Source organism: Ovis aries, chromosome 9 (assembly GCF_016772045.2).
Source record: "Ovis aries strain OAR_USU_Benz2616 breed Rambouillet chromosome 9, ARS-UI_Ramb_v3.0, whole genome shotgun sequence".
NCBI classification, from domain to species: domain Eukaryota; kingdom Metazoa; phylum Chordata; class Mammalia; order Artiodactyla; family Bovidae; genus Ovis; species Ovis aries.
In genome coordinates this window covers 36060687-36086577 of record NC_056062.1, presented here as the reverse complement: position 1 = coordinate 36086577, position 25891 = coordinate 36060687, and the positions used below count along the sequence as shown (strand labels likewise).

The 25891-nt window shown below is 41.7% G+C and overlaps 1 protein-coding gene across 8 annotated transcripts; it reads right to left on the bottom strand.

Annotated features, from left to right (window-relative positions):
- Positions 1 to 424: 424 nt before the first annotated feature.
- On the bottom strand, positions 425 to 25861 carry TGS1 (trimethylguanosine synthase 1). Of its 8 annotated transcripts, none has more exons than XM_042254214.2 (14): positions 25597 to 25754; positions 24588 to 24740; positions 22996 to 23068; positions 21097 to 21269; positions 19722 to 20538; positions 19001 to 19118; positions 17988 to 18074; positions 16457 to 16631; positions 14477 to 14780; positions 13988 to 14140; positions 12261 to 12404; positions 10179 to 10395; positions 8580 to 8658; positions 425 to 833 (listed from the first exon to the last, which is right to left on the bottom strand). In XM_042254214.2, exons 4-14 carry the CDS (start codon positions 21154 to 21156, stop codon positions 711 to 713), a joined length of 2277 nt encoding a protein of 758 aa, XP_042110148.1. In that variant the 5' UTR covers positions 21157 to 21269; positions 22996 to 23068; positions 24588 to 24740; positions 25597 to 25754; the 3' UTR covers positions 425 to 710. The 8 variants fall into 8 exon arrangements, with proteins under 8 accessions (XP_042110148.1, XP_060249395.1, XP_060249396.1 ...); XM_060393412.1 differs by having other exon boundaries at positions 23004 to 23068; XM_060393413.1 differs by having other exon boundaries at positions 23004 to 23068; positions 24612 to 24740.
- Positions 25862 to 25891: the final 30 nt, after the last annotated feature.

Below are 25891 nucleotides of genomic sequence, written 5' to 3'. Positions count from 1 at the left end.
CAGTATAGACACTAATGCTACCTGATGAAAAAGTATAAAAACCTAGACCGCTGACAGAATTTGATGTTGCAGATTAAAAAGAAATTAATTTAATCCTTAATGATCAGTTCTACTGCTACCGTACTGCAAGGCAAACAGGCAAACTTTGTGAAGTTTCTAGAGAACTAAAGTTATCACTGCTCTATTCTCCAACCCAGTTGCTTTTTATTTTTTTCCTAATATTTACTGGAAATTCTCTACTTTATTTCAACCCCCTGGCTCCATCCCAGCCAAAGCCATGTTTTGTTTAATGTTTAATATGCCTGTATTATTGGAAGATAAAGGTCCCACATCCCCAGTGGCCAGAGAGCCCCATGTCCATGAATTCTGACCTACTTGTAAAAATGACTGAACACACTTTTTAGATGAATAATTAAGAGACACATTTTCTTCCTTTGTTGACTGCCATTTTAATAGAAAAAGAATATAAACTTTTACTCTATAAAATATATTTCATTTTTTCCCATAGAAACTTAAAAAACACTAACTATAAAATAAATGGATGCTTAAAAGCAAATTTCACATAGTACTGCACCAGTGAGGGAAAATGTGTATTTGGGCACAAATACCCACTAGACTCTGGGCACAAAACATCAGTGAGCACAGAGAGTAACTCCTGTGAATGATAATTGAATGCTACATGATCTTCTGGTCTCTCTGTCCAACCTCACTTATGATTCAGAGGTTGATCTTCGGATCAGGTCCCCAAAATAAGCAGTGATTGTCTTCAATCTATTATTAAGAAAGTTTTGTTCTATTTCCACTTGCCCTCCAGGCCCAGCCAAGGACGCCACCTGAAAATGGAACAGAAGAAAGTCATACATACATAAGCATGATTTCAAAATAAACCTTCCATTCAGATGCTTTATCAAGACAATACCACTCAGGCTTTTGATTTAAGACTTTCAAATAATGAGGCATCTCAAATGTTCACTGTCACTTTCCAGGTGGGTATTAGTGAACTGTTTGGTGGCAGAAATACTTGTTGTTTCAGACACTTTTGACATTATGGGTAGGACCACAGTGCTATGTTATTGTATAAGACTTCAATTCAGTTCAGTCGCTCAGTCGTGTCCGACTCTGCAACCCCATGAGTTTCAGCACGCCAGGCCTCCCTGTCCATCACCAACTCCCGGAGTTCACTCAGACTCAAGTCCATCGAGTCTGTGATGCCATTCAGCCATCTCATCCTCGGTCATCCTCTTCTTCTCCTGCCCTCAATCCCTCCCAGCATTAGAGTCTTTTCCAATAAGTCAACTCTTCGCATGAGGTGGCCAAAGTACTGGAGCTTCAGCTTTAGCATCATTCCTTCCAAAGAAATCCCAGGGCTGATCTCCTTCACAATGGACTGGTTGGATCTCCTTGCAGTCCAAGGGACTCTCAAGAGTCTTCTCCAACACCACAGTTCAAAAGCATCAATTCTTCACCACTCAGCCTTCTTCACAGTCCAACTCTCACATCCATACATGACCACAGGAAAAACCATAGCCTTGACTAGACGGACCTTAGTCGGCAAAGTAATGTCTCTGCTTTCGAATATACTATCTAGGATGGTCATAACTTTTCTTCCAAGGAGTAAGCATCTTTTAATTTCATGGCTGTAGTCACCATCTGCAGTGATTTTGGAGCCCCAAAAAATAAAGTCTGACACTGTTTCCCCATCTGTTTCCCATGAAGTGATGGGACCGGATGCCATGATCTTCGTTTTCTGAATGTTGAGCTTAATCTCTCCAAAGCCAGAAGTTACAGAACTTAGAGGAACAGAAAACCAACATATCCTTCCCGAATATCAGGTTTATTTATTAAGATAAAACACATCAGAGAGCGAGACAGACCTGTCCATCTCTCATGGGAGCTCCAGCTTCTATGACCTGACTCTTGCTTCCTGGGTGGGCTCTCTGCTGTTCTCCCAGCTTGAATCACCTCCTCCACCTGCTGCTCTTGCATGTGTGTATTTTTAAGTCCCCCCCCCCCAACACTTTATTGTGATTAAATATACTGCTCTTTTTGAGGTCTACTCATATACGGTGACTGGCCCTGTTATTGAGAAGCTAAAAGCACCACCATCCCTCCACCTCTGAAGAGTTAAGCTCAAAAGGATGCTTCATAAGAGCAATGCTTTACTACCCTAAGTCCTTACAAAGACAAAGTTTCATTTTAGTCCAGCATCTTTTGTCTAACCTCTCAGGTCTATTACTAGCAAATACACTCCCTTCTAACCATCACCAGAGACCAGTTTGTTGAGGTGGCGGGGAGGTGAAGGGAAAGGGGGATGCAGTGGAAGCCTGGGAGTCAGAGACCTGGAGACAGGGAGTGGGGGAGAGAGGGCTCCCGGAGTACCAGGGACTGGTTTGGAGGTGAGACATCTAATCTCAGTAGTATTACACGTGCTCCACCAGCTTCTGGCAGGAAGTAAGATTTACTGTGTATCATCAAAGAGCATGTATTCTACAGTACTTCAACTTCTCCTTAGAAAAACGTCACAGACACAGAAATAGGGAAGAAGTAAAGGTCATTCCACAGTACACGCTGAAAGAAAAAAAAGAGGTTGTTCCCCTAGGAAAGTAACAATGTCAATATCAACTTCTCCCACAGAGATGCAAAGAGATGGCTGTGTTTTTATCAACAGGGATAGATCACAGCAGAAGCCAAACAGTATCTGTTACAATGAGAAGATATGTGTATACATCCCACTATTAACTAAAAAGGCATAAAATAATTAAAGTAAAGGGTCATGAAGAGTTGGACAAGACTGAGTGACTTCACTTTCACTTTCATGCACTGGAGAAGGAAATGGCAACCAACTCCAGTGTTCTTGCCTGGAGAATCCCAGGGACGTGGGAGCCTGGTGGGCTGCCGTTTATGGGGTCACACAGAGTCCGACACGACTGACACGACTTAGCAGCAGCAGAAGTGAAAAATAGTGAAGTCGTCTCAGAGCAGCAATTATTAGGAAGAAAGAAGTGTTTCGTTTTCTATTCTGATATCTTTGTGCCTAGGCAGTGTATTAAAAAGCAGAGACATCACTTTGCTGACAAAAGTGTACATTGTCAAACACATGGTTTTTTCAGTAGTCATGTATGGAGTCATGTGTGAGCTGGACAATAAAAAAGACTGAGCACCAAAGAACTGATGCCTTTGAACTGTGGTGTTGGAGAAGACTCTTCAGAGTCCCTTGGACTGCAAGGAGATCCTAAAGGAAATCAACCCTGAATATTCACTGGAAGGGTTGATGCTAAAGCTGAAGCTTCAATGCTTTGGCCACCTGTTGCAAAGAACCAATTCATTAGAAAAGACCCTGATGTTGGGAAAGACTGAAGGCAGGAGGAGAAGGGGACAACAGAGGATGAAATGGTTGGATGGCATTGCAGACGCAATGGACTTGAGTTCGAGCAAATTGTGGGAGATGGTGAAGGACAGGGAAGCCTGGCATGCTGCAGTCCATGGGGTCACAAACAGCTGGACATGACTGAGCGGCTAAACAACAGCAATCTTTGTGCCAGTCTGATTTTTCACAAGGAAGGGTAAATGAATTTTGTCTTTAACCAATGAAAGGCATATTGACTAGTATATTTAAAATATAATTGCTTCACAGTAATTTATCCATGAATTAAGATATAACTTAAGCACAGTATTTTTCCCATTCCTTTAAATAATGATTTACAAAAAGAAAGTTGACACTGGCAAAGCAGAAGTCTTCTCTGGGTGTGGGGTGGGGACTGAGAGGAAGAGGAAGGAAAGGAGGAGAGACGAGGTGGGTGAAGAGAAGTGGCGCTGAGCTGAAACAGCAGCAGAAAATCTGCTGGAACAGGGAGAGCAGAGCACCCAGAGGCAAGCGGCAACATCTCAGTTCTACCCGTAACTTGCTCATCAATGCAGAAAGCCATTAAGATGAGGTTTGGCTTCCTAAATCTAAAAAGGAGGAATATTACCAATCTCCCTGAAAAGAGCACCCTGTAATTCATACACAGAAATACATTAAAATGAATCTGAGAAGGTAGGGTTTCCTGCACTTGGGGGTTTTGGGTAGGAAAAGGAATGAAGATGTCTTACATGGGAGTTTTTAAGGTCTATGACAGATTATTTTATTCAACAACTACTGAGTAAATGGCTTAAGGGTTTTTCTTCTAGGCAGTGGAGTGCACCAAAACCAAAACAAAACCAAAGGATGCATTTGTGAATCTCTCATTCTAGCCAGGAGACTCAGACGATGGACAACTAAAGCAAGTATTGAAAACACCCATCCAGTGTTTAGAAAGAAACTTAAAATTAGTATGTTACTTTAAGTGTTCTATTTAAAAATGATTTCTAACCTTAGCCTTTTTGTGCTTTTAAAAGATATTTTCACAAGTACATACATTTTCAAGGTTAGAATTCTGGAGTTGAAATTGTAACTATGTAACTAAAAATTATGTAGTTCAAGGCAATAAATAATATTTTGTTTCAAGCAAACTTATTGCCATCAATTTACAGCTGTCTTTATTTTTCACTAGTAGGTTTAACTGACAAAATGTCATCTGGTTCCTTCCCCTTTTTTAAGTTTAATAAATTGAGAGGGGTGGGGGAAGGAGAGGGAGAAGAGGAAGAGGAAGGAGGGAGGGGAAGGGAAGGAAAGAAGTAAATAGATAAAAATCAGCAGTTCCCAATTACAGGGTATATTTTTGGTACTGGACCATAATATACTACGTTTACCAAAAGAAACGCCAGTCTGTTTGGACGGGAAGCACAACTAAGAACTGGACTCATGAACTTGACTTCATGTCAAGCATGCCACTCTGCTTTTTCTAAACCTTGCCATACCATCTCTTCTCATTTAAAAAATCCTACATGTGGTCTACCTGTGGCTGATTCATGTGGATGGATGGCAGAAACCAATACAACAATGTCAAGCAAGCATCTTCCAATTAAAAATAAATTCAAAACAAAAGTTATCAAAATATATCAAACAGATTAAAATTGGGAGAAAAAATCCTATATGTGGATAGATTTTCATTTTAAAAAGAAAAGCTGATTTCCCACAGTAATTTGATCCAAATTCAATACCGGTATAATGCATTTGAAATTTCAAGTTTTTTTTTTAACTTTCATTATCCTATAGTATCATTACTCCCTCTAGAGGTAGAATATGTGAATGAGCTAGCTACCAACTGCAATTCTGGCAGATGTGTGAAGTAAACCAAAATGCAAGGAAAAAAGTTCACTTTCTGCTTGGGCAAGCGTTCATTTAGCTAGAAAAAATTTACTCACTCAAACTTTCGTGATAGTGAATTTCCTATTGTCATTCAAGTACCCAAATATCCCATCTAATGTTTAATAGAAGGATCATTTAGCCTCCTGTGAGACTAGTTATGATGTACAATTATTTTTTCTTAAAATTTTTTTTTCCTTTTCTTGATGTGTAACATACATACGAGAAAAACAGAATTATGGAATAGGCTCGGCCTTATCTTGGAATCTAGAACTGAGTCACATGAGTAGCAGATGTTAGGTTTAATATTCAATTTGATATAAAAATACATAAAGCCAGAAGAGAGCGCTTTTTCTTTCTCCTGTCATAGCACACACTTCCTGAGAGACCTGATGTTTAGACACAAAGGCTCACCAGTAGATGACAAGCACCAAGATCTAAGATTATCCCCTTAAAACTCAGAGGAAGAGCTCAGACTTGTTCATTCTGTTTCCTCGTCTTTTAACCCAGAGAATCTCACTTCTGGAGGCACATGACAATCACTTGGAGTGTTTTAAAAATTCATGTGTGGGCCTCACCCCAGGAAATAAATTAGAGAGGATCTTCCCCAGTAGACTTGAGTATGAGTAGTTTAAAAAAGCTATTCAGTGACAACTATACAAAGAAGAAAACAGGAGAAAATCTTCAAGACACTGAATTTAGCCATCGTTTCTGGAGATGACATCAAAAGTACAGGAAACAAAAAAATTAGCTAAGTTGAACTTCATCAAAATGAAAACATTTTGTGCATTAGAAGGCACTACTGAGAGAGTAAAGAGGGACTTCCCTGGTGAGCCAGTCCCTAGGACCCTGCACCCTCACCGCAGGGAGCTCAGGTTCAGGCCCTGGCCGGGGAACGAAGATCCCCCAGGCTGTGCGGTGTGGCCAGAGCAACAAGAGTAACAAAAAACACTTCAGAGGCAACCCATGGGATAAGAGAAAAAACTGGGAAAGCATATATCCAATAAAGGGTTAATACCCAGTAACCCAGAAGACACGCACATGAAAAGATGCTCAGCATCACTTAGGAAAGCACAGGTTAAAAGCACAGTGAGGTACCGCTCCATACCCACTAGGATAGCTATTACCAAACAAAATAACAAATGTTACTGAGACTGGGGGCAAGTCAGAAATCTTGTGAACTACTGTTGGGAATGTAAAATCATTCTGTTGCTGTGGAGAACAGCCCAAAATCTAAAAACAGAATCACCATGTGATCCAGCTGTTCCATTTGTGGATACATAACCAAGAAAGCAGAAAGCAAGGACTTGACCAGACGTGTGTACCCCCGTGTTCATAGCAGCATTATCCACAGCAGTCAAAAGGTGGAAACAACCCTGAATGTCCGCAGACGGGTGACAGGATGAACAAAACGTGTGTGCATACAACAGAATGTCATTAAAAACAAAGGAAGATTCTGACACATGCTACAACATGGTGAACCCTAAGGACATTATACTAAGTGAAAATAGCCAGACACAGAAGGACAAATATTGTATGACTCCACTTACTGAGGTACATACGAGCAGTCAGATTTACAGACACAGAGGGTAGAAGGCGGGCGTTGGGGGCAGTGGTGGACGGATGTGGAGCTAGTCTGTGATGGGTATAGAGCTGCAGTGTCAGGAAACAGAAAAGTCCCGAGGCACATGGTGATGATGGCTGTACCACAACATGAATGCATTTAACGCTCCTGGATCGTATGCTTAAGAGAGATTTGGGTGAATTTTGTCATGAATGTCCTACCACAATTAAAAAAAAAAAAAGCTATTCAGGTGATTTAATTTGCAGCCAGACCTGAAACCCAGCATTCCAAAGATTAAGCAGATGAGGCAAAGATGGGAAAGCGTAACAAACAAACGCAAGAACATGTTACTGGCTAGCAGAGGAGAAGAGAAAAATCTGGAATCTGGAATGTGTGTTTATAAACTAGATTCTGTCATTTTACAATTTTGGGGAGGGGGGTGGTGTTTGCACCTCATGGCTCGTGGGATCTTAGTTCCGTGATCAGGGATGGAACCTGTGCCCTCTGCAGTGTCAGCAGTCTTAGCCACTGGACCACTAGAGAAGTCCCCGTTTTACAAATATTAAAGATATCCACTCTGCCCTCTAGGGAAATCATGACATCTTTATCTATTGTTTTTCTTCCAAATCTTAGTAATGTTTACATTCTTTCCACAATTACTTTATGACAGGATCTTCTGAGTAACAGACACAAGAATTTCTGAACATTTTTGGGCTGAAGGGACTGTGAAAAATGGTTTACCTCTTATTTCATTTATTCTTCAAAAAAACACATTAGATGGGATAGAAAGAATTTATACATGCGAGGAATGAAGAACAGACAGAAGTAATCTCCCAGAAGAAAAAAGGAGACAAAACACCAGAAAATACAGTTATAGGACATTAACTTTCATGTAATAGATGTCCTGATAAAGGGAAAAAGATGCTGAGAACATAGCTGAATAAATAATGGAGATAATTCAGAGTAAAATATGATGAACAAAGCTCAATGAGAAGTCAGCTCTGAGAGTGCCAAACAGGAGAGAAAGGAAAAACCAACAGCCAGCAATGCTGGAGTAAAACTTGAAAGACCAAAGATTCTCAACAGCATACTTGGCACAAAACAGATATGTGATGAAAGTGAAAGTTTCTCGTCTAACTCTTTGCAACCCCATGGACTATATAGTCCATGGAATCCTCCAGGCCAGAATATTGGAGTGATAAATGCTTACAAAACACATCAACAAAGGCATGAACCCAAGACATCCTCAGATCTCGGTGAAGCAGTTATTATTCTAGGGAAAAAAACCAACATGGTTACAATAAATGTTTGTGATATGAACAGAACAAGGACATGGGAATGTTAGTCAAGTGCCCTACACCTCAAGGCCATAGAAAAAACTGTTGGTCACATTAAGGTTTCATCTGTCTGTATATTTCCATCGAGGCTGTCATTTTCAGGAACACCTAACACCTATTCTCAAGGCAGGCTTCAGTAAAGACATCTCGGCTATGTCAGGTGGGCAGGATTGGAACACAACACATTCATCCTTTCAGGACATGGAATGAAAAGCCCTGAGTGTTCTGTTTATGGGCATGTGCGCCAGGAGCCAAGGAGATGAACAGGATGAAATGGGAGTGGGTGGACTTAACTGCTGAGCACTTCTAATTTTCTAATAATAGAAAAGGAAAAAAGCCAGGCACTTCTCATAAATATGCTCTCAAGTAAATAATACCCTGTATCTTTTCCTGTCCAGTCTCTGTAACAGTCACACCAGAGGTTCATAGAAGATCTTCAGTAATGGCTTACCTGGTCGATATCAGCATTTCTTGGAAGAAAAAAAACGATATTATTAGTGATCTTCTGGGAAAGTCTGAAAATTTCAAAGGTAGACAGTAGTTAAGGAAAAGTAACAAAAACAGCAGTTGATTTCTAATCAGATATGGTCTTCAACTGTTATATCATAACCCAAATGTATTCTGATATGGAACATACTCTATGTGTATTAGTTGCTCACGCATGTCCAACTCTGAGACCCCATGGACTGTAGCCCTCCAGGTTCCTCTATCCATGGAATTTTCCAGGCAAGAAAACTGGAGTGGGTTGCTATTCCCTTCTCCAGGGGTTCTCCCAGACCCAGGGATTGAACTGGGGTCTTCTGCATTACAGACAGATTCTTTACCACTGAGCCACCTGAGAAGCCCAACAGTACTTCTAACGGGACCTAAAAGAGAGCAAAGGTCTGTCTTGTCAAAGCTATGGTTTTCCCAGTAGTCATATATAGATGTGAGAGTTGGACTGTAAAGAAAGTTGAGAGCCGAAGAATTGATGCTTTTGAACAGTGGTGTTGGAGAAGACTCGAGAGTCCCTTGGACTGCAAAGAGATCCAACCAGTCCATCCTAAAGGAAATCAGTCCTGAATAGTCATTGGAAGGACTGACAATGAAGCTGAAACTCCAATACTTTGATAACCTGATGTGAAGAGCTGACTCGTTGGAAAAGACCCTGATGCTGGGAAAGATTAAAGGCAGGAGGAAAAGGGGACAACAGAGGATGAGATGGTTGGATGGCATCACCAACTCAATGGAGACGAGTTTGAGTAAACTCTGGCAGTTGGTGATGGATAGGGATGCCTGGCGTGCTGCAGTCCATGGGGTCACAAAGGGTCAGACACGACTGAGTGACTGAACTGACTGAACTGTCTCCAACAGGTCAGGGATTAGAAGTTTAATCTATGTATTGGATTATCCTAGGGTAGGAAACCAAGAGCTAGAAATACACACTCTTTCTTTCTGCTATTTCCTAGTTTTTGTGAAAACAGGATGAATGGGAAAGCACAATAACCACATCTTTCTAGTAAAGAATAAAGACAAGTAACTCTGTCCACCCTATTTTTTCTAAATTTTAATTAGTGATTTAAAACAATTCCTGTTAAGAGCCATAAATGACTCCTCTGGGGAACTGAGATAAAAGGAAAAATAACACATGCTAGTCTTCCTGAAATAAGGGGTTTGCTCCAGTAACCTGGAGGAATAACAGGCAGAACTTGGAGACGCAGACAACTTAGGTCAGTGTGAGCTGAAGTCAGGGGACAATCACCCAGAGTCCAGGGACAGGTCCTGAGGAAATCCCTGATTTCCAGACAGTAATTCCAAACAATTAATGCCCTTTAGTTCTTGTTTTCTAATGGGACAACTGGAGAGTAACCAATGGAAATATAACCTCATATTTGCTGTAATTTTTGGAGATCAATCACCAGTTAATTTTTATGGAAAACAAACTGGAATCTTTCAAATGCTATTAGCTAACATCTCTCCTGTTCACTAATTTCACACACACACACACACACACACACGTTTCCTCTCCACAACCACCATTTGAGTGAACTCTAGGACTTTCAAAGGATATCCGTCAGGAGACATCATGGTGCTGATGTCGAAGATCTCAGCAGTGGCGTAGTCCGGTCCTCCCCAAGGTGGGCTGAGAAACACGATGTCAGCCTTTAGACTAGATGCCAATTGCAGGAAATCTCCACAGATGAACTCGATCTTGTCCACTACGCCATAAATTTCTGCATTATTGCGAGCAAGATCGATCTTAACAGGATCAATATCAATGGCAATCACTAAAAATAGGAACAAGAAAGAGGAGTTCAATGATACTGATTGTCAGTTATATGGACGAGTCCATCTTCTGAGCAGTCTTTATTTTCTGTGCGTTTAAGTCCCTTTTAAAAAGAGTTTTTAAAGGGAGATTTGGCCACATTAATGAGAGAATTTAATTTAAAAATTTCACCTAACCTAGGAAGATTCACTTGTGCTATATCAAGAAAATGAGACCAAGGATGTGGCCTGCAGAGCTGTCTCACTTAGGCCGCTGGGCCAACGCAAGCAGAGAGGTGGTTACCCATTATCCCAAGCCTGGTCTGTGGTCAGAGCTGGACGGTAGACACAGGAAGGTGATGGCTGCACAGACAGTTTAGAAATGCTAAGACTTTAGATAAGACCAGTTTCCTCAAGATGAGGCAATGTCCAAAAGTAGACAGATTTGACAATGTCTACAGTAAGGCAAATAAAACACTTTTTGACAAACCTATGTAGCCAACTTATGAAGAAGACATGCAAAAACACCTGCTGATGATGTTTAATGAGACGTTTTAGGCAGAGGGAACAGAGGTCATGTTTTTACTGCAGGGGCTCTCACTTAATTTACTTCAATTTCACAATTAGCAACACAAATGTAAGTTAATTCCAACTCACTCACGTCTTAGAGTAAATTACTCATGTGCACCTGTGTGTGCAACAGGATGTTAGTGGCAATATTTTACGTCTGCAAGGGCAGAGTGCAATCCTGATGCATACACCATGGTTGACAAGGAAGCAGCTGTATTACAGAAAATGTTGGTTTCAAGGTTTGTTAATACTTTAGGGAAATAATGCACTAAGTAAATCACTGGAGCAATGAATACAGGCACCAACCCTATGTTGCAAAATCATGCATCCACAACACTATTCTTCTGATAACATTCATATTTATAAAAGGGACAAGGTCCTTTTTAGCTGCTTAATCTGCTGAAATTGATAGCACAGAGACAGATGCAGAAATACACTGTCAACAGCAAAAATTCAACAGAAAAAAGTGACTTTCAACACCAACTGTATTTGGCTAATGGCCCTGTTTTCATCTGTGCTCTCCTGGAAGACATTTTTGTTTTCAGGCCTAACAGAGTGTGAACAACTCAATCTGGCAGGTGAATGAAGTGCTGATAGGTGCTGGAGGATACTGCGGGGAACTGCAATGTCCAGGAATGGCGGCCACTGGCTACCTTGTCCAGTCTCGTAAAGCCTCCCCCCAACCCATCCCGGGAAACAGCACACGTATTATCTACTTGACACAGTTGCTGGCAGATATATAGTAACAGGTCTTCTTTTCTGGGATTCTGAAGTCAACCAACCATGAAGACAGTCTAATATTTAAAAGGGTCTTAGTGTCTTAGGATGTCAAAGCTGAAAGGTATCACAGGGTTCTCTCAATTTAATGTCTCCTTTCCATTAAGATTAAAGGAAGTCCAAAATCATACAGTGGGTGAGGGCAAAGCTGGACCCCACTGCACCATCTACGCTTCTCTTCTTCCAGAGAACAGTCTCTCCCATTTTAACAGTTTTACTTTTATATCATGTTATAATCTTGCTGTTGCTGAGCTGGGTCTGTATGATCGTGGGCAAATCATTGCATGTTTTATTTCTCAGTTTATTTGTTAAACACAGAAAGTATAAAAGATACATATCACAAGACTGTTGACTAAATACAGTGATACATATTAAACACAACAGTACACAAAGTGTAGTCTTAATATATGCTATTATTGTTAAATATTTGGCATTAAATTATCAATGATTATATCTCAGTAAAGATAGGGCTGAAGGAAAATGAAGCATCTGATGAATAAACTGAAATTAATTAATGAGTAAACCACTGATGACCAATTACCTCTCTTCCCTGTTAGAGCAAACTGAATGGTATTCCCTCCAACTCCGCAGAAGGCGTCCACAACGGTGCCACTCTCCAAGGACTGGCTGACTCTGCCCGCGATATGCTCGGCGATCTTCTCAGGAGTAACTGAAAACCAGCCCTCTGCAAAGGGAGAGGCTTCTGTTAGGACATTCAGTGTCAAGAAGCCAAGCCAGACACAGACACTGATGTATAACAGCAAACACTGATGTAAACTACTGAACAAATACCTAAAAACAACTCAGTTTCTCTTTTCAAAAAATCATATATTGTCCAGTTTGAAAGAAAGGTCTACAAATTTTGTTATAAATGGAGCAGTACTATCCCCAGTCGCAATTTCCACATAAACAACCACCTCTATTCTTGCCTGATTCTTTTACAAAATGCCTCCAATAACTGAAAGCAATACTGATTTTTCTGTCTGAAGTAGTAATAACTGACTGCCTATCGTGGAAATTAGAAAGGTAGCTGTTCTAGCTGATCAACTCCCCACACTTCACTGAGGCTCCCAATTAATTCATTCCTAGAGGGGAAGTAATGAACCAGATTTGTACCAGACACCTGGCAAAATCTGCAGAAAGCAAGGATGTGACAGCGCGACTGCAGGGCTGTCTTCATCTTCAGTAATGAAGTCCTGTGTCCATTTCCAGGAAAAAGACAGGGCCCTCCTCCTTCTTGCCCAACAGGAGGAATTTACATTTTTCAGAATGATATTTCTCTGGACAAAATGATGCACCAATTTTCCTATTCCCTCCCCCTCTTTTCCCCGCCCCCCCTCCTTTTTTAAACCAAAACTTTAAATGGCTCCTCACTGCTAGAAGAATAAATACATAAATTCCTATTATAGAATTATCAGCTTTTATCCAGTCTTATTTCCCCAACAAACTCTATGTATGCTCCCTGATATACAACATTTTACAAATAATTTTAAGAGGTTCAAGGAACCCCAGAAACTCCACCACAGATCAGTATCTCCTGATTTTGACAGTTAATAAAGACCAATATTTAAGTAGCCCCAACATGAAAATAAGCGTGTTTGTGCAACCGAGTGTAAGCTAGCTGTTTAAGGTCATGGTAGGAAAGCTGGAGAAAGAATTCAGACTTTCCAGTGTTAACTGATTAACTTACAGCTTTCTGCACATCGATGTTCTGTTTAATCATCTATCAATTGTGCTAAAAACACAGAGTAAACCTGAGTGTGAGTTTAAAAAACATGTCTATATCCAGATTGAGAGACACTGTGGAAGATGACTGGCAGCTGCTCTCTGGAAAATGCCAAAGTCATGAAAGGCAAAAAGGTTGAGGAACTGGCTCAGATTAAAGGAAACTAAAGAGACACGAAAATAAATGTAATATACAATCCTACACTGGAAGGAAAAAAATGCTGCAAAGGACATGATTAGGATAACTGATGAAAGGAGAGCATTACTTTGTTGATTTTAACATGGTAACAATGTTAAATTTCTAATCTTATCATTGTTACATAAATTGATCATTGTTCTTAGAAAATACACACCAAAGTATTCAGGGGTAGGAGTCCCTGGATCAGAAAACACATACACAGAACGACAAGGCAAATGTGGCAAAACGGTAGAAAGAGCTCAATCTGAGTAGATGGGATATGAAAGTTTCTTACAATTCTTGTAACTTTTCTATAAATCTGAAATTATTTCAAAATCAAGTTAAAAATTACACATCCACATTACCTCTGTCTAATTTAATCCCATCATCAAAACGGGAGAAGAGCCTGTACCTCTGAGCCCAGTACTTCACAAGCTCAGGCACGGCAGCAATCTCAGGGGGCAGACTCAGCCCCTTTTTGTTCTTCTTTTTCTTTTTCTTCTTCTTCTGACTTTCAGCTAGAACAAAAGAACAGAACCAATACAGATGCTGACTACAGAAAGAGGAAATCATAGGTGAAATTATCTAAAATGTGGTTACATCAAATAACTAGAGTTTGGGGCTGTGCTCCAGAACATGCAGCCTACAGAGCAGCGTGGTGGAAGATGCCAGTCTAGTGGCATTGATGGAGGTGCTCAAACAGCTCCGTATGTGAGTGAACTTTTTATTTTACTGTGCTTGTCCAGCCGAGGGGGCTCTGAGTCTGGAGGTGCAGACGATCGTAAGTGATAACGGGGGAAAGGCACACTGAGAACAATGACCTTCCGCCCGTGACAGTGGGAGCACGTGCTCACCTTCAGCCTCTTCCTGGCGAAGGTCCGAAGCAGCCTGGGGCACGCAGCCCTCTGTATCTGTCCCGGCTTCTGGGCTGGTCCCGTTATGCTTCTCTGCCCCCACTTCCCCGGCTGGACACACAGTAGGATGCTGTCCAGGCTCTGCCTCACTCCTTTCCACTGGGTCATCCCCCTTCTCAACAGACACTTCTGGTTCCTCTGAGCCACTGCTCGTGCAAGTGTCTTGCATGTTGTTATGAGAAACTGACTCTGGCGATGCTTCTTCATCCATTGGTTCCTTAACCCACTTTAGAAATTTTTCTACCTGAAATGTTAAGATGTTATAAGCATGAATTAATTCTGTTTGTTACAAAGAACATGTCTACCTGCTTTACCATTTGTTTTTTCTTTTTTGTTTTTTTGCTTTACCATTTGTGACTTGACAAGCTGTGTCACAGTATTAGCTCAGATATGTACACTACATCATACAAGTTAATAAGTAATTCCAACCTAAATGTTACCTGGACATACCATGACCTCACTTAAACACAAGACGATGACATTCCTGCATGCAATCAACACTAAGAGGATAAAGGTCTCTGTTCTAGTAACTTTCCATTAGGTCTTCTAACAATATAACCGTACTATACATTACCATTACAAATGCACTCATCTATTGTTGAGCCATAACTTTTAGTTTTTCCAACTATACAGAATTTTCTGCAATGGCCCAGGCTATTTGATCTATGTTAAATGGTACTCAACATCAGAAATGAACTCTACAAAGATTCAGTGTCAATCCACCTAAAGAAAATGTGAGCTGCCTTCTAATGAAGCAGCAGAGTCAGTAAAGTGATTCCTGAGAAACAGGGTTCTTCTTTGAAATGTGAACAAGGCTCAAGGTCAGATGACGCACAATTCCACGTAATTTTCTAACATGAATATCCTTCATAACAGATCTTCCTGATCTTTGTAAGAGTCAGGAGATGAGAATAAGAGTGACAGACAGGCAATGGGCGGAGACCACGACCTAGAACCTTCTTTCGGGGGCACCAATCGGATACTAAGGGCACAACAGCCACACTGATTTTACTTCCTCAGCCACACACAGCAGTTATGTTTCAGCTCTTTGGACGAATGTACGGGACCACCACATCCAACACAGTGTAGGAAAACCTGTTAGACTGATCAAACTGGTATTAGGAAATTTGTTCCAGATATAGCCAGGGCCACTCACATAGTAAAATAACACCACAAACCAAGCAATCTGAAATACAGTAAAAATAAAACCAGCAATAAATCTGTAGCATGTTTTGGAAGGATGGTGAAGTTAAGGAGAGATAATGTACCCTAAGGGTAAAACACAGTCATCACGGGGCGTGAGACTGTTTCATCGCTCTACAGAGCTGCCCCAGAGGTGGCAGACAGAAAACTGCTCACTGGATGGTGATCTTTTTCTATAACAGAGGTGAATCACTCAAGAAACGAAGCAAAAGCAACTCCAATTACTTTTGTTTCCTAGGTACTCAGAAGGCTGGTACAGCAAAATCCGAGAGAGGGGATGTGCGTGCTCCAGTTAACAATGTGAGTCACTAAATTAGCCTTGGGGCTCATGACAGCAGGGTGAACTTGTCAGTGCAAAGTTAAGATTGATCACCTCTAGATGACCTCAAAATTAAGGCTTACAATAGCTGCTGTGCCTCCAGGATGGTGCTTAGCCTGAAACAGATGAGATGTCACTGCACATGTCAGACACCATCACCTATTTACTGTTCCATGTTACTACTTTGCAGATTTCAAACATCCCCATCAGACCACCCCAAATTACCTATTCTGCAAATTTCATTCACACAATAAAAGCCTTGAAGAAGCAAATGGAACAGAATTTTTGGTGCCCTGACCACCAGAAGAAGCAGGGTTCTCATTCACAAACAACAATTAAGCAGCCAGGGTCATAAACTCAGACTAGGTTTGTAAATATAGAGCAAATGTTACACACACCTTACTCAAAGTTCTGCTTTTCTTAAAACCAGTTTTATCTGACTCTTCAGTGAAGAAGATGTGCTTGTTTTTCATGCTGATTTGTCGTCTCATGTCCAAGGACTTTGACTTCTGCTTCATGTTCCTCTGCAGATACCTCACCCGCCGGCGACTGAAGTTTGAAATTCCTCCGTATCTGTGACCAAAGCAAAAGGAGTGGACTCAGACATATGGGTCTTCAGATCTCTTCACACAAAGAGAAGAAACTAACAATTTTCACTATTTCCTATTAGCAGTCAATACTTTCATTTCATTTTTTTAAATTATGGAAATTACAAAATAAAGTTAAACATGCAGAGGACTTTTTAAGGTCTAGCTTGTAGTTTAATTCTCAAGGAAATGTGAAACACCAACAGTGGGAATATCAACACATCTTACCTAAAGCAGAAAGGAGAAAGTATATTGTAAAATGTAACAAAGAAACAGCAGGAAACTATAATCCCAATGTTCATTGGGAAAAATACAATTTTTCTCACAGTAAGGTGATGCCAAAGCTCTTCTAACCTTGTTCTGGATACGTTCAAATTATCTTGAAAGTGGCCACTAGATTCTCACACCAATCTGAACTTACCTAAGAAGTAAACCCCCGTTACTAAAGTAACTACAGAACATCTGCTGATCTAACCATATGAAGTCTTCCAGTCCTAGAAGACAAATGTCCGTTGTGAAGCCTTCGCTGACTCTCTAAAGCCTCACTAACTGCCTCTCCTACAGACTATTAGGGACCTACAGTGTAACATACAATTCAGCACTTAAACTCTGAAGAGTTTGGCTTTAAATGTCAAGTGTATCTTTCACCCACATTATAAACTTAATAAAAAGTGTATCTTACCCTTCTCTTTCACTGAGATTGTGTGCTCCAAATAGAAGAGCAGTTAAGTTAAATTCCAGGTAACAGAATAAATCTCTGCGAATATATACCAGCAAGAGCTACCGAAGTGATTTCTCAATAAAATTACATGTGGCTAGAAATAAATTCTGCCAGGAATTTTAAAATGTGGCAGTGATCAGGAAAACCCTTTATATTATTAACTTCTATTTAAGTTAAATTCCAGGTAACAATATATCTCTGTGAATATTTACCAGCAAGAGCTACCTAAGTGATTTCTCAATAAAATTACATGTGGCTAGAAATAAATTCTGCCAGGAATTTTAAAATGTGGCAGTTATCAGGAAAACCCTTTATATTATTAACTTCTATAAACTCTAGCCTTAAATGATTATATGGCTTGGAGTACAAAGAGACGATTACAATTCTGTAGACTAAAAACACTGGATTGCTATGAAGTGCAACTGAGTTAATAATGTGAATATATCAAACGCACAGTGTTAGCTCTACAATTCTTACTAATAAGAAAGGTTAGTGCTTTGACTGTAACACCTCAAATGCCACGAAATATGTAACCACCATTCCCTATCTGAATATCAAGAGAACTTGAGGACTGCTGAGTGGTTAAGATTTCTAGAAGAAACAGCGTTGATGGAACATTACTTTTGCCCTGAGCCGTGCTTGAATCCCAGAAGAGAACCATCGTTGTCAAAGTCTGAGTCCGGGTTTTCATCGAGGTCCAGCTCATGACTAAACAAACAAAGCAAACAGTGATAAGCCATTAACTATAGAGCCCATTAGTTCAGGCAAATATTAAAAGTCAACCCATGTAAACCTTCCCATCGCAGCAGTCAACCACAGTTCACAAACACAGAAAGACAGGAAGAAGCGCAGTTCAATCAGGATTTACCAAATGAGATCAATTACCTAGTAGTGTTTGGGACACAGTAACAAGCACTCACATCTTAAGTCAAGTAATTATCTCTATTCCTGAACATGGTACAAATATAGATTTCTCCATTTTGTTTTGGAAAAACACCCGTTAACCTGTAGCCTTAACTAATCTCCTAGGTGATATCTCTAGAGGTTTTCCTTAAAAGCAAACAAGGAAATATTTGAAAGGTATCAACCCAACCAAAAAGATACAGAAGAAAAAATAATGTTATGAAGGTTCTGATGAAAGTGACATTAAGTAATTCAGTGGCCTACTCTTTTTGACCACATGGACTATTGCCCAGCAGGCTCCTCTGTCCATGGGATTTCCCAGCAAGTGGGTTGCCATTGCCTTCTCCAGGGATCTTCTTGACCCAGGAATGGAACCCATGTCTCCTGCGTTGCAGCTGGCTTCTTTAGCACTGAGCCACCATTGCCACCTTTTGTGGAAATCTTCTAGTGACCTCTACTACATGGGTGACAGTAACAAATGAAAACGATGAGAAATAACTCTTGCAAATTAAGTTAAGCTCACGGTGTGTATGTAGAACCTACGAGGTCCCAAGAATATAAGTATACACCAGTATACACACAGTCTCTGCCTCTAAGGACCAGTAGAAACTGAGGAGTTAGCAAGAACATGTGCCGTTTAGAAAGAGCAGGTAGAGATGTGCTCTCCTGCAGTAAGCTCCCGAGTTCCTAAAGCATGCTGGTGTGTGCTGGAAAGGTGGTGAGTGACTCGCCTCCTCTTCAGTTTGCTTCGCTTCTCTTCAGGCGGATCGTCTCCACTCTCATCCCCATCAGTGCCACTGCGGTGGCATCTGTCTCTGACTGTGTTTGCTTCTGAGGACTCCTGTGAATCTAAAGAGGTGGAGATATCACAGTGGGTTTCTGTCCCTGGTTTGATAACTCTTCTGTCATTTCCAAATGCAATCAACATCTTCCAGGGCCTTTCCTGCAAAGAATTGCATGCCAGACCCCATTTATTTATTCTGTGTATCCACATACAGAATCCTCAGCTAGGTCTATGAAAGTCTAAAAGTTTCCATGATCTAACTACTTGAAATGTCAACTCTAAGAAATTCCATGGTGGTCCAGAGGTTAAGATTTGGCGCTTTCATGCCTTCACTGCTCTGGCCTGGGTTTGATCCCTGGTTGGGGAACTAAGATCCCTCAAGCCAGGGGGTACACAAAGTGAAACAAAGAAAAAGTGAACCGTGAAACTACTTTTCCTCATGGCTGTCCAAATCTATACACATTAATCCACAGTTACCTCTGTGACATCTGTTAGCTATCACACTTTGATGAAATCCTAATCTAAGAAACTCTAAAGATGGCATAGTCACATTTAATTAAAAACAACTTCTCTTTCTTAAGAAGCAAATACATCTAATGGTCTCTAATAGAGCTTTTAACAACAGAAATGACAAAAAGACAAGCACCAAAAATCTAGGCCAGTCTTACCCTGAGCTGGCTGGTCTGTGCTTCTGCTCCCAGACGAGCTGCTTTCCGTGGTTCCTCCATGACTCCGTTCACTGTGGCCAGAAGCAGGGCATTCTCTTCTGCTGGGAACTTCACTCAAACACTGACGTCCATCACAACTTAGGGAGGGATCTAGTTGTCTCTGTTCTACTTTCTCTGAATTCAGACTTATGTTACTAATTCCATTGAGAATTTCACTATGATCTTTATCGCTTGAACTAGAGCTTTCACTGCCAACGGATAAAGATGGGGGAAAAAGTTCATCTGCTTTCATATGATTTTCGTCTTTTTTGTTGTCAACTTCTATTTTAGACCCACCAAGGTCTGTATCTCGGCTTTGTGAGGCATCAAAAGTCCAGCCCTGAGCTTCCCAGTACTGAAACTGTTCCAGATAGTACCAATACATCTGACTGTAGTGCTGCTCCCACTCCTCCTTTGTGTCTGGAACATTCCATGGTTCTGGACACAGGGTCTGATCTGCATGTTTCTCTTCCCAGCTTTGCCACAGCAGTCCTCCACCGTATTCATTCCAGTACTTTTCCCACATCTCTGTAACTTCCAGCTTTGGACCTACTGTGTTTTCAACGGGAAAACTTTCAGCCTCAAGGTCTTTTTGGCTTTGAACTTTGTACTTTCTAGTGTTCTCATTCTCAGATGAAGAAGGATCGTCCGAAGCTGAAATGTCATCTTCTTCACATTGTCTCCAGGATTCTCTCTTAATCTCATCTAAGTACTTTTTTTGATATTTTTTCTTTTTCTTTTTCATTATTTTAACTTTTCTCCTAGTATTCATAGATTCCTACAAAGAGAAATAACATGAATATAAACTGTACTTCAGAAGCTATAACAATAGGTAGAATCTAAATCTATCTTGATCTTAAACAAAATACCCTTAACCTCCCAACCTGGGTTTTCGTGACACAAACAAGTGAATGGTACTATCTACGTTTCCAAAAAGAGGAATCATAACACACGAGACATATCAAAACCAGAACCATAATTTCTAGTTATCTTATAAATACGTACATACATTTAAAAACAGGTGTATGCATATGTGCTAAGTCACTTCAGTCGTGTCCAACTCTGCGACCGTATGTACTGTAGCCCACCAAGCTCCTCTGTCCATGGGATTCTCCAGGCAAGAATACTGGAGTGGGTTGCCATGCCCTTCTCCAGGGGATCTTCCCAACCTAGGGATCAAATCAGTGTCTCTCACGTCTCCTGCGTTGGCAGGCTGATTCCTTACCACTAGCGCCACCTGGGAAGTGTCCTAATTCAAGAAAGCATTAGATTTGGGATAAAAAGATTCCATGTGATATTTTATGAAGATTAAACAAACAATTAAACTAATACTTACCTCAAAATTCTTATGTGCGGACATCCTACCGAATTGAAGGGGCAATCCCATACTCCTCATGAGTTCAGCCTCGGAATCCAGTTCACTCTCATCTGGGTCTGGGCATCTGTTGTCGTGGGGCTCTGCAGGGCCCTGGGAGTGGCCTCCTTCCTCCTCTTCCGCGGCTTGTTCTCCTACACACAGTGGTTGTTATGTTAGCTTAGTTTCAGAAAAGATTTAAATGCAGGTTTTATCATCCTCATTTTAATGAAAAAGAACTTGAGATCCAGAATTACTACATGACTTGCTCAAAGTAAAGGTGTGCAAATGTGACAATTTTTAAGGGGAAGAGAAATAAAAGGAAGGAAAAAAGGAACTGATGGGAATGTGGACTAGTGAGAAAACAGCCTCCTAGAGCCAAGAGACAGCTTCTAGTCTGGCTCCGACTGCCGTTGTCCACCCAGCTGCCCACTCAGCTCACTGCAGAGTGCCTCCTCTTGCTCTACACTATGCTGGGACTGAGGATGTATGAGGGAACACAGCAGGGAGGCCCTGGGGAAAACAGCCCCATTTCCACATTCCCATCTGCAGCACCGCTGCATTAGAGCAGTGGGTTTAACATGATGACTTGGGGAGTTATTTTAGGAGTTGGTAATAAGAGAAGTGAGAGGCAGGTCTTTAGGCCCTTTATGGGTACTTCAATCACAACTGGCATTTACAGCCTGGGACTCTGTGGGAAAGTTCATTTAATGAAAGGTTTCACTATTAAAAAGGTCTGAAATCCACTGAACTGGAAGATGCTTTCAAGCTCCCTGATTAGAGAAAACCTGTTTTATTACAACAAAATGAGTTTTACTTTATCCTATTACGGTTATCCAAAAGTAGATCATAGCACCAATTGGACAAAAGCCACTCAACTGCTCAATTTAAAAAATGTGAGACAAAACACTCTATATGAGCATACTCAGTTAGGGCTGAGCTGCACTGCAGCTAAATAATCTTAGGCAACAGAATGGGAACCTTAACACTGCACAGATGAAGCCTGAAAAAAGAGATCCTATGGGCAGAAATTCTACTAAAAGCCAAAGGGGGAAAGATACCAATTTAGGTAATAAAGGATACTCCACTCGCCAGCCCACGTAATGAACTCATGGAGGCTCAGGAGAGCAAACAGGGAAGATGGATCAGCTACATATGCCGTATGATCCTGTCGGGCTATGCATATTCCCTCATGTTCAGTGGGACACTAGGCTCTAGAGGAATCTTACTTGTATAGTGTCAAACTGAAACACAACAAACATTCTACTGCGTGGGTAAGTGACGATGCAATGATGGCTCCATCACGTGAGAGCTGGGGAATTTCTCAGGTCACATGACACGCCACTTGTGTTGGTTTTACCTACACCTTGGGCTGCAGTCTTCCCTCTGTGTCTGGAGGAACATAAAGATCCACATGGAAGGGACAAATTGGGTCCTGACAGGGAAGTCTGACGGAGACCCAGGTGGTTTTCGGGTGAGGCTCAAAGTGTAGATGAGATTCTATTTGTTATGCGGGAGAGTTAATACAGATGGTAGCTCCCTTACTTCAGGCTAGACTGGACGTTCACTTGGAGTTGACCCTGAACCATTTACCTATAAAACTCCTAAAGGACTGAAACAAGGAGGCCGTGAGAGTGAGGTGGCTCCAGTGCCTGGGTAGCCTAACCCAGCAAACCAAAACCCAAGCCAGAGCCAGGGCACTGGGATCCGAAAACATGAAACTGAAGCACACCATGCATGAGCAGCCGAGTAAGCTTTCCCAAATAAGGTAAGTGCTTAAACTACGACCAGTCAAATAACCTCCCTGCTTCACTTCCGCATCTTCTCTATACAGCATTATGGCTAATTTTAGTTAAAAAAAGGGGCTATTTGGCTTCATACCATATTACCTGCACTGCTGTCATCGTCTTTAACATAGTAGCCTTTTAGTCCCAAATTGTACAATTTCCGATCTCTGTGAAGCAAATTAAAGAGTCAATACTGACAAAATTAAACTAGAGAAAAAACAAGGTTAAGGCAGCACAGATTAATAAAAAGGTTAAAAAACAGAAAAGCCCTCTGCTAACACATTATTCTTATCTGCAATACACAGGTGATAATACATAGCTATAGGGTTTTAACAAGGATTGACTGTACATGCAAAACACTTGGTATAATCCTATACAAGGCACACTATAATGATAACTACTAATTATTAAAGTGGCAGCTCTGGATATTGGGGGAAGAATCTGATCCTCCTTGTGATATACAAACAGGGAAATATTCTATAAATTTGCAGTAAGAAGTCAGCATAAATGTCAGAAGATTTATCTTACAGATTTACAAACCCATGTGCAGACACTACTCCATCTGCAAATAGGACTAGTAGACAAGACAGTCATGGTCTGAGCTTGTTTTGGAGACTAACTTAAAATGAAGTTCTTACTAAACTGAAACATAAATCAAGATTAAACAATTTGGTCTCAGTGAGTTTTCAAAACAGTGAATAGATAAAACTATTCTTTACATATCTCCTTTTAAATTTTTTCTTTACTAAGAGAAGAATTTCATAACCAAAATAAACCTAGCAGAGCACTTAAAATAAAGGGGGGGGGGATTTTATTTATTATTATCTTTCTACCAGCAAATTAAGCTGTAATACATCCCATTGTATCTGCCATGACAAGGCCATCTGCAAGAAGAGCTAATACAACTTTTCTGTACACTTGATGTATTTCATATTCCCCGTTTATTTATTTTTTGTATTTCATGAAATATAATGTAGATGGTGACTTAGAAGGACAGTGAATGGGGAGGGGATGAAATGCAATTGGCAATATGCCCTCTGACCCCCAACAACTTGGGGCCCCAGTGGGTGGGAGGGCAGCCACAAAAGGGCATCAGTGGTGTGCCTGCCAACACCCATGCACATTTCTATGGAAATTCTTTTTCCCACTTAGGGCAACTTTCAAACATCTCTAAGAGCACTCATCACCAGGGAAGGTGCATTTCTGATGCTGAGTATTAGAAGAATTTCCTGTTACACCTGCTAAGAGATCTCTATAGAGCAATCTTTGAGTTTGCTAAGTGTAACTCAGTTCACAAAACAGAGTGATTTGGAATGTGTTATCTGGACCTGGTGGGCTTCCCTGGTGACCCAGCTGGTAAAGAATCTGCCTGCCATGCAGGAGAGGCAGGGTTGATCCCTGGGTCGGGAAGATCCCCTGGAGAAGGGAATGGCAACCCACTCCAGTATTCTTGCCTGGAGAATCCCATGGACAGAGGAGCCTGGCGGGCTGTAGTCCATAGGATCACAATGGGACACGACTCAGCGAGTAAGCACATACACATAAGCTGGACCTGGAACATGATAAAGACCAAGTGACCTGGAACCGCTGAACTGAATTGTAAGGCTGGAGACCAGACCTGCAGTGGAGGGACACCAGGAAGACATTGCCCTCCATGAGGCCTGGCCAAGCAGCTCATCATCATACCTTGAATGCAACTACCATCAATACCGTTTCTAAGTCGGCTTTTTCTCACAGCAGCAGATACGTGGGTAGTCAAAATACACGCTGAGTAAATGACTCTTGGAAATCTCTGAAGTGGAAGTAGCCGTTTCTCTACTGTAAAGGGACCATGCATTCCTGAAAGCAGTCAAAAGGAAAGGGAATCCTTTCTGAAACGGCTGAAAGGGGAGCACGGAGATGTTTTGACTCGCCCACTGCCCACACAGCTCATCTGCCACAGAACTGGGATGTGAAACCAGATATTCTGTCTGTAAGGACAGTGCTCTTAAATTCTGGCTTGAGAATGTGTTGTGGGGAAAAATGCCCACGGGCAATGACTTTGTTATGCTTTGTATGAAATCTTAGAGGTCACCACTAGACAACATCACATGACTGTAATACCAGAAAGTATATTTCACTTTCTTCAGTTTCCAGTGAAAGTGTTAGTCGCTCAGTCGTGTCTGACTCTTTGCGACCTCATAGACTGTAGCCCGCCAGACTCCTCCGCCCATGGAACTCTGGAGTGGGTTGCCATTTCCTTCTCCAGGGGATGTTCCAGACCCAGGGATCGAACCCGGGTTATCTGCATTGTAGGCGGATCCTTTACCATATGAGCCACCAGGGAAGCCTAACATTTTTTTAAAAGATGTTAACCAAAAGTCAGTCATCTTCAAACCTTCACCGTGTGATGTCACATCCCAGATCAATTTCATTCGCATTTTACTTCCCTTGCTTGTAACCGTCCTCTCAGGTGGCGAGTGTAAAATAACACCCGCCGGCCACCACGTTTTCCCCTAACAGCGCACAAAGCAGATTTCCTCCTTCGCTTCAGGGTCGCAGGCGACCACCCCCTGAAGCCCGAGGACGTTTTCCCCTTTTTCGTAAGCATTACGGTACCCGAGGGTCGGACGCGCTGGCCGCGGTTCTAGGGCTCCATCACCACTGGTTTGCAGCCCCCACAGGTCGGGGACCGAGCGGCCCGTGTCCAACTTACTCCACAAACGCCCGCGAGCAGAGGCATAGGATGCGCGAGCCCTCCCGCAGGTCTTCGAGGAAGAGACACATCTCCGCCACAGGCCTCCACTTCTCGCAGTACATCACAGCGCCTCAGAGGAGGCGGCCACGCTGCAAACGGCGCAGGCCAGCCACCCCGCCGCGGTTCGGCTGCCGGGGGCCGAGGGGCCCGGCTGCAGGGTACGAACCGGCCCGGGACGGCTCAAGCGGGTGGCAAGCGAGTGGCTGCCGCCGGAAGTGGTTCTGGAGGGCGGTACAGGAAGAGGCGGGACGAC

Coding starts and splice junctions, on each gene's coding strand:
- TGS1 (XM_012183714.5), bottom strand. CDS start 25,700: ATGTACTGCGAGAAGTGGAGGCCTGTGGCGGAGATGTGTCTCTTCCTC. Junction 20,539..21,096: donor CCGCACATAAGAATTTTGAG/GTAAGTATTAGT, acceptor TTCTCTTTGTAG/GAATCTATGAATACTAGGAG. Junction 19,119..19,721: donor CACAGACCAGCCAGCTCAGG/GTAAGACTGGCC, acceptor CCACCTCTTTAG/ATTCACAGGAGTCCTCAGAA.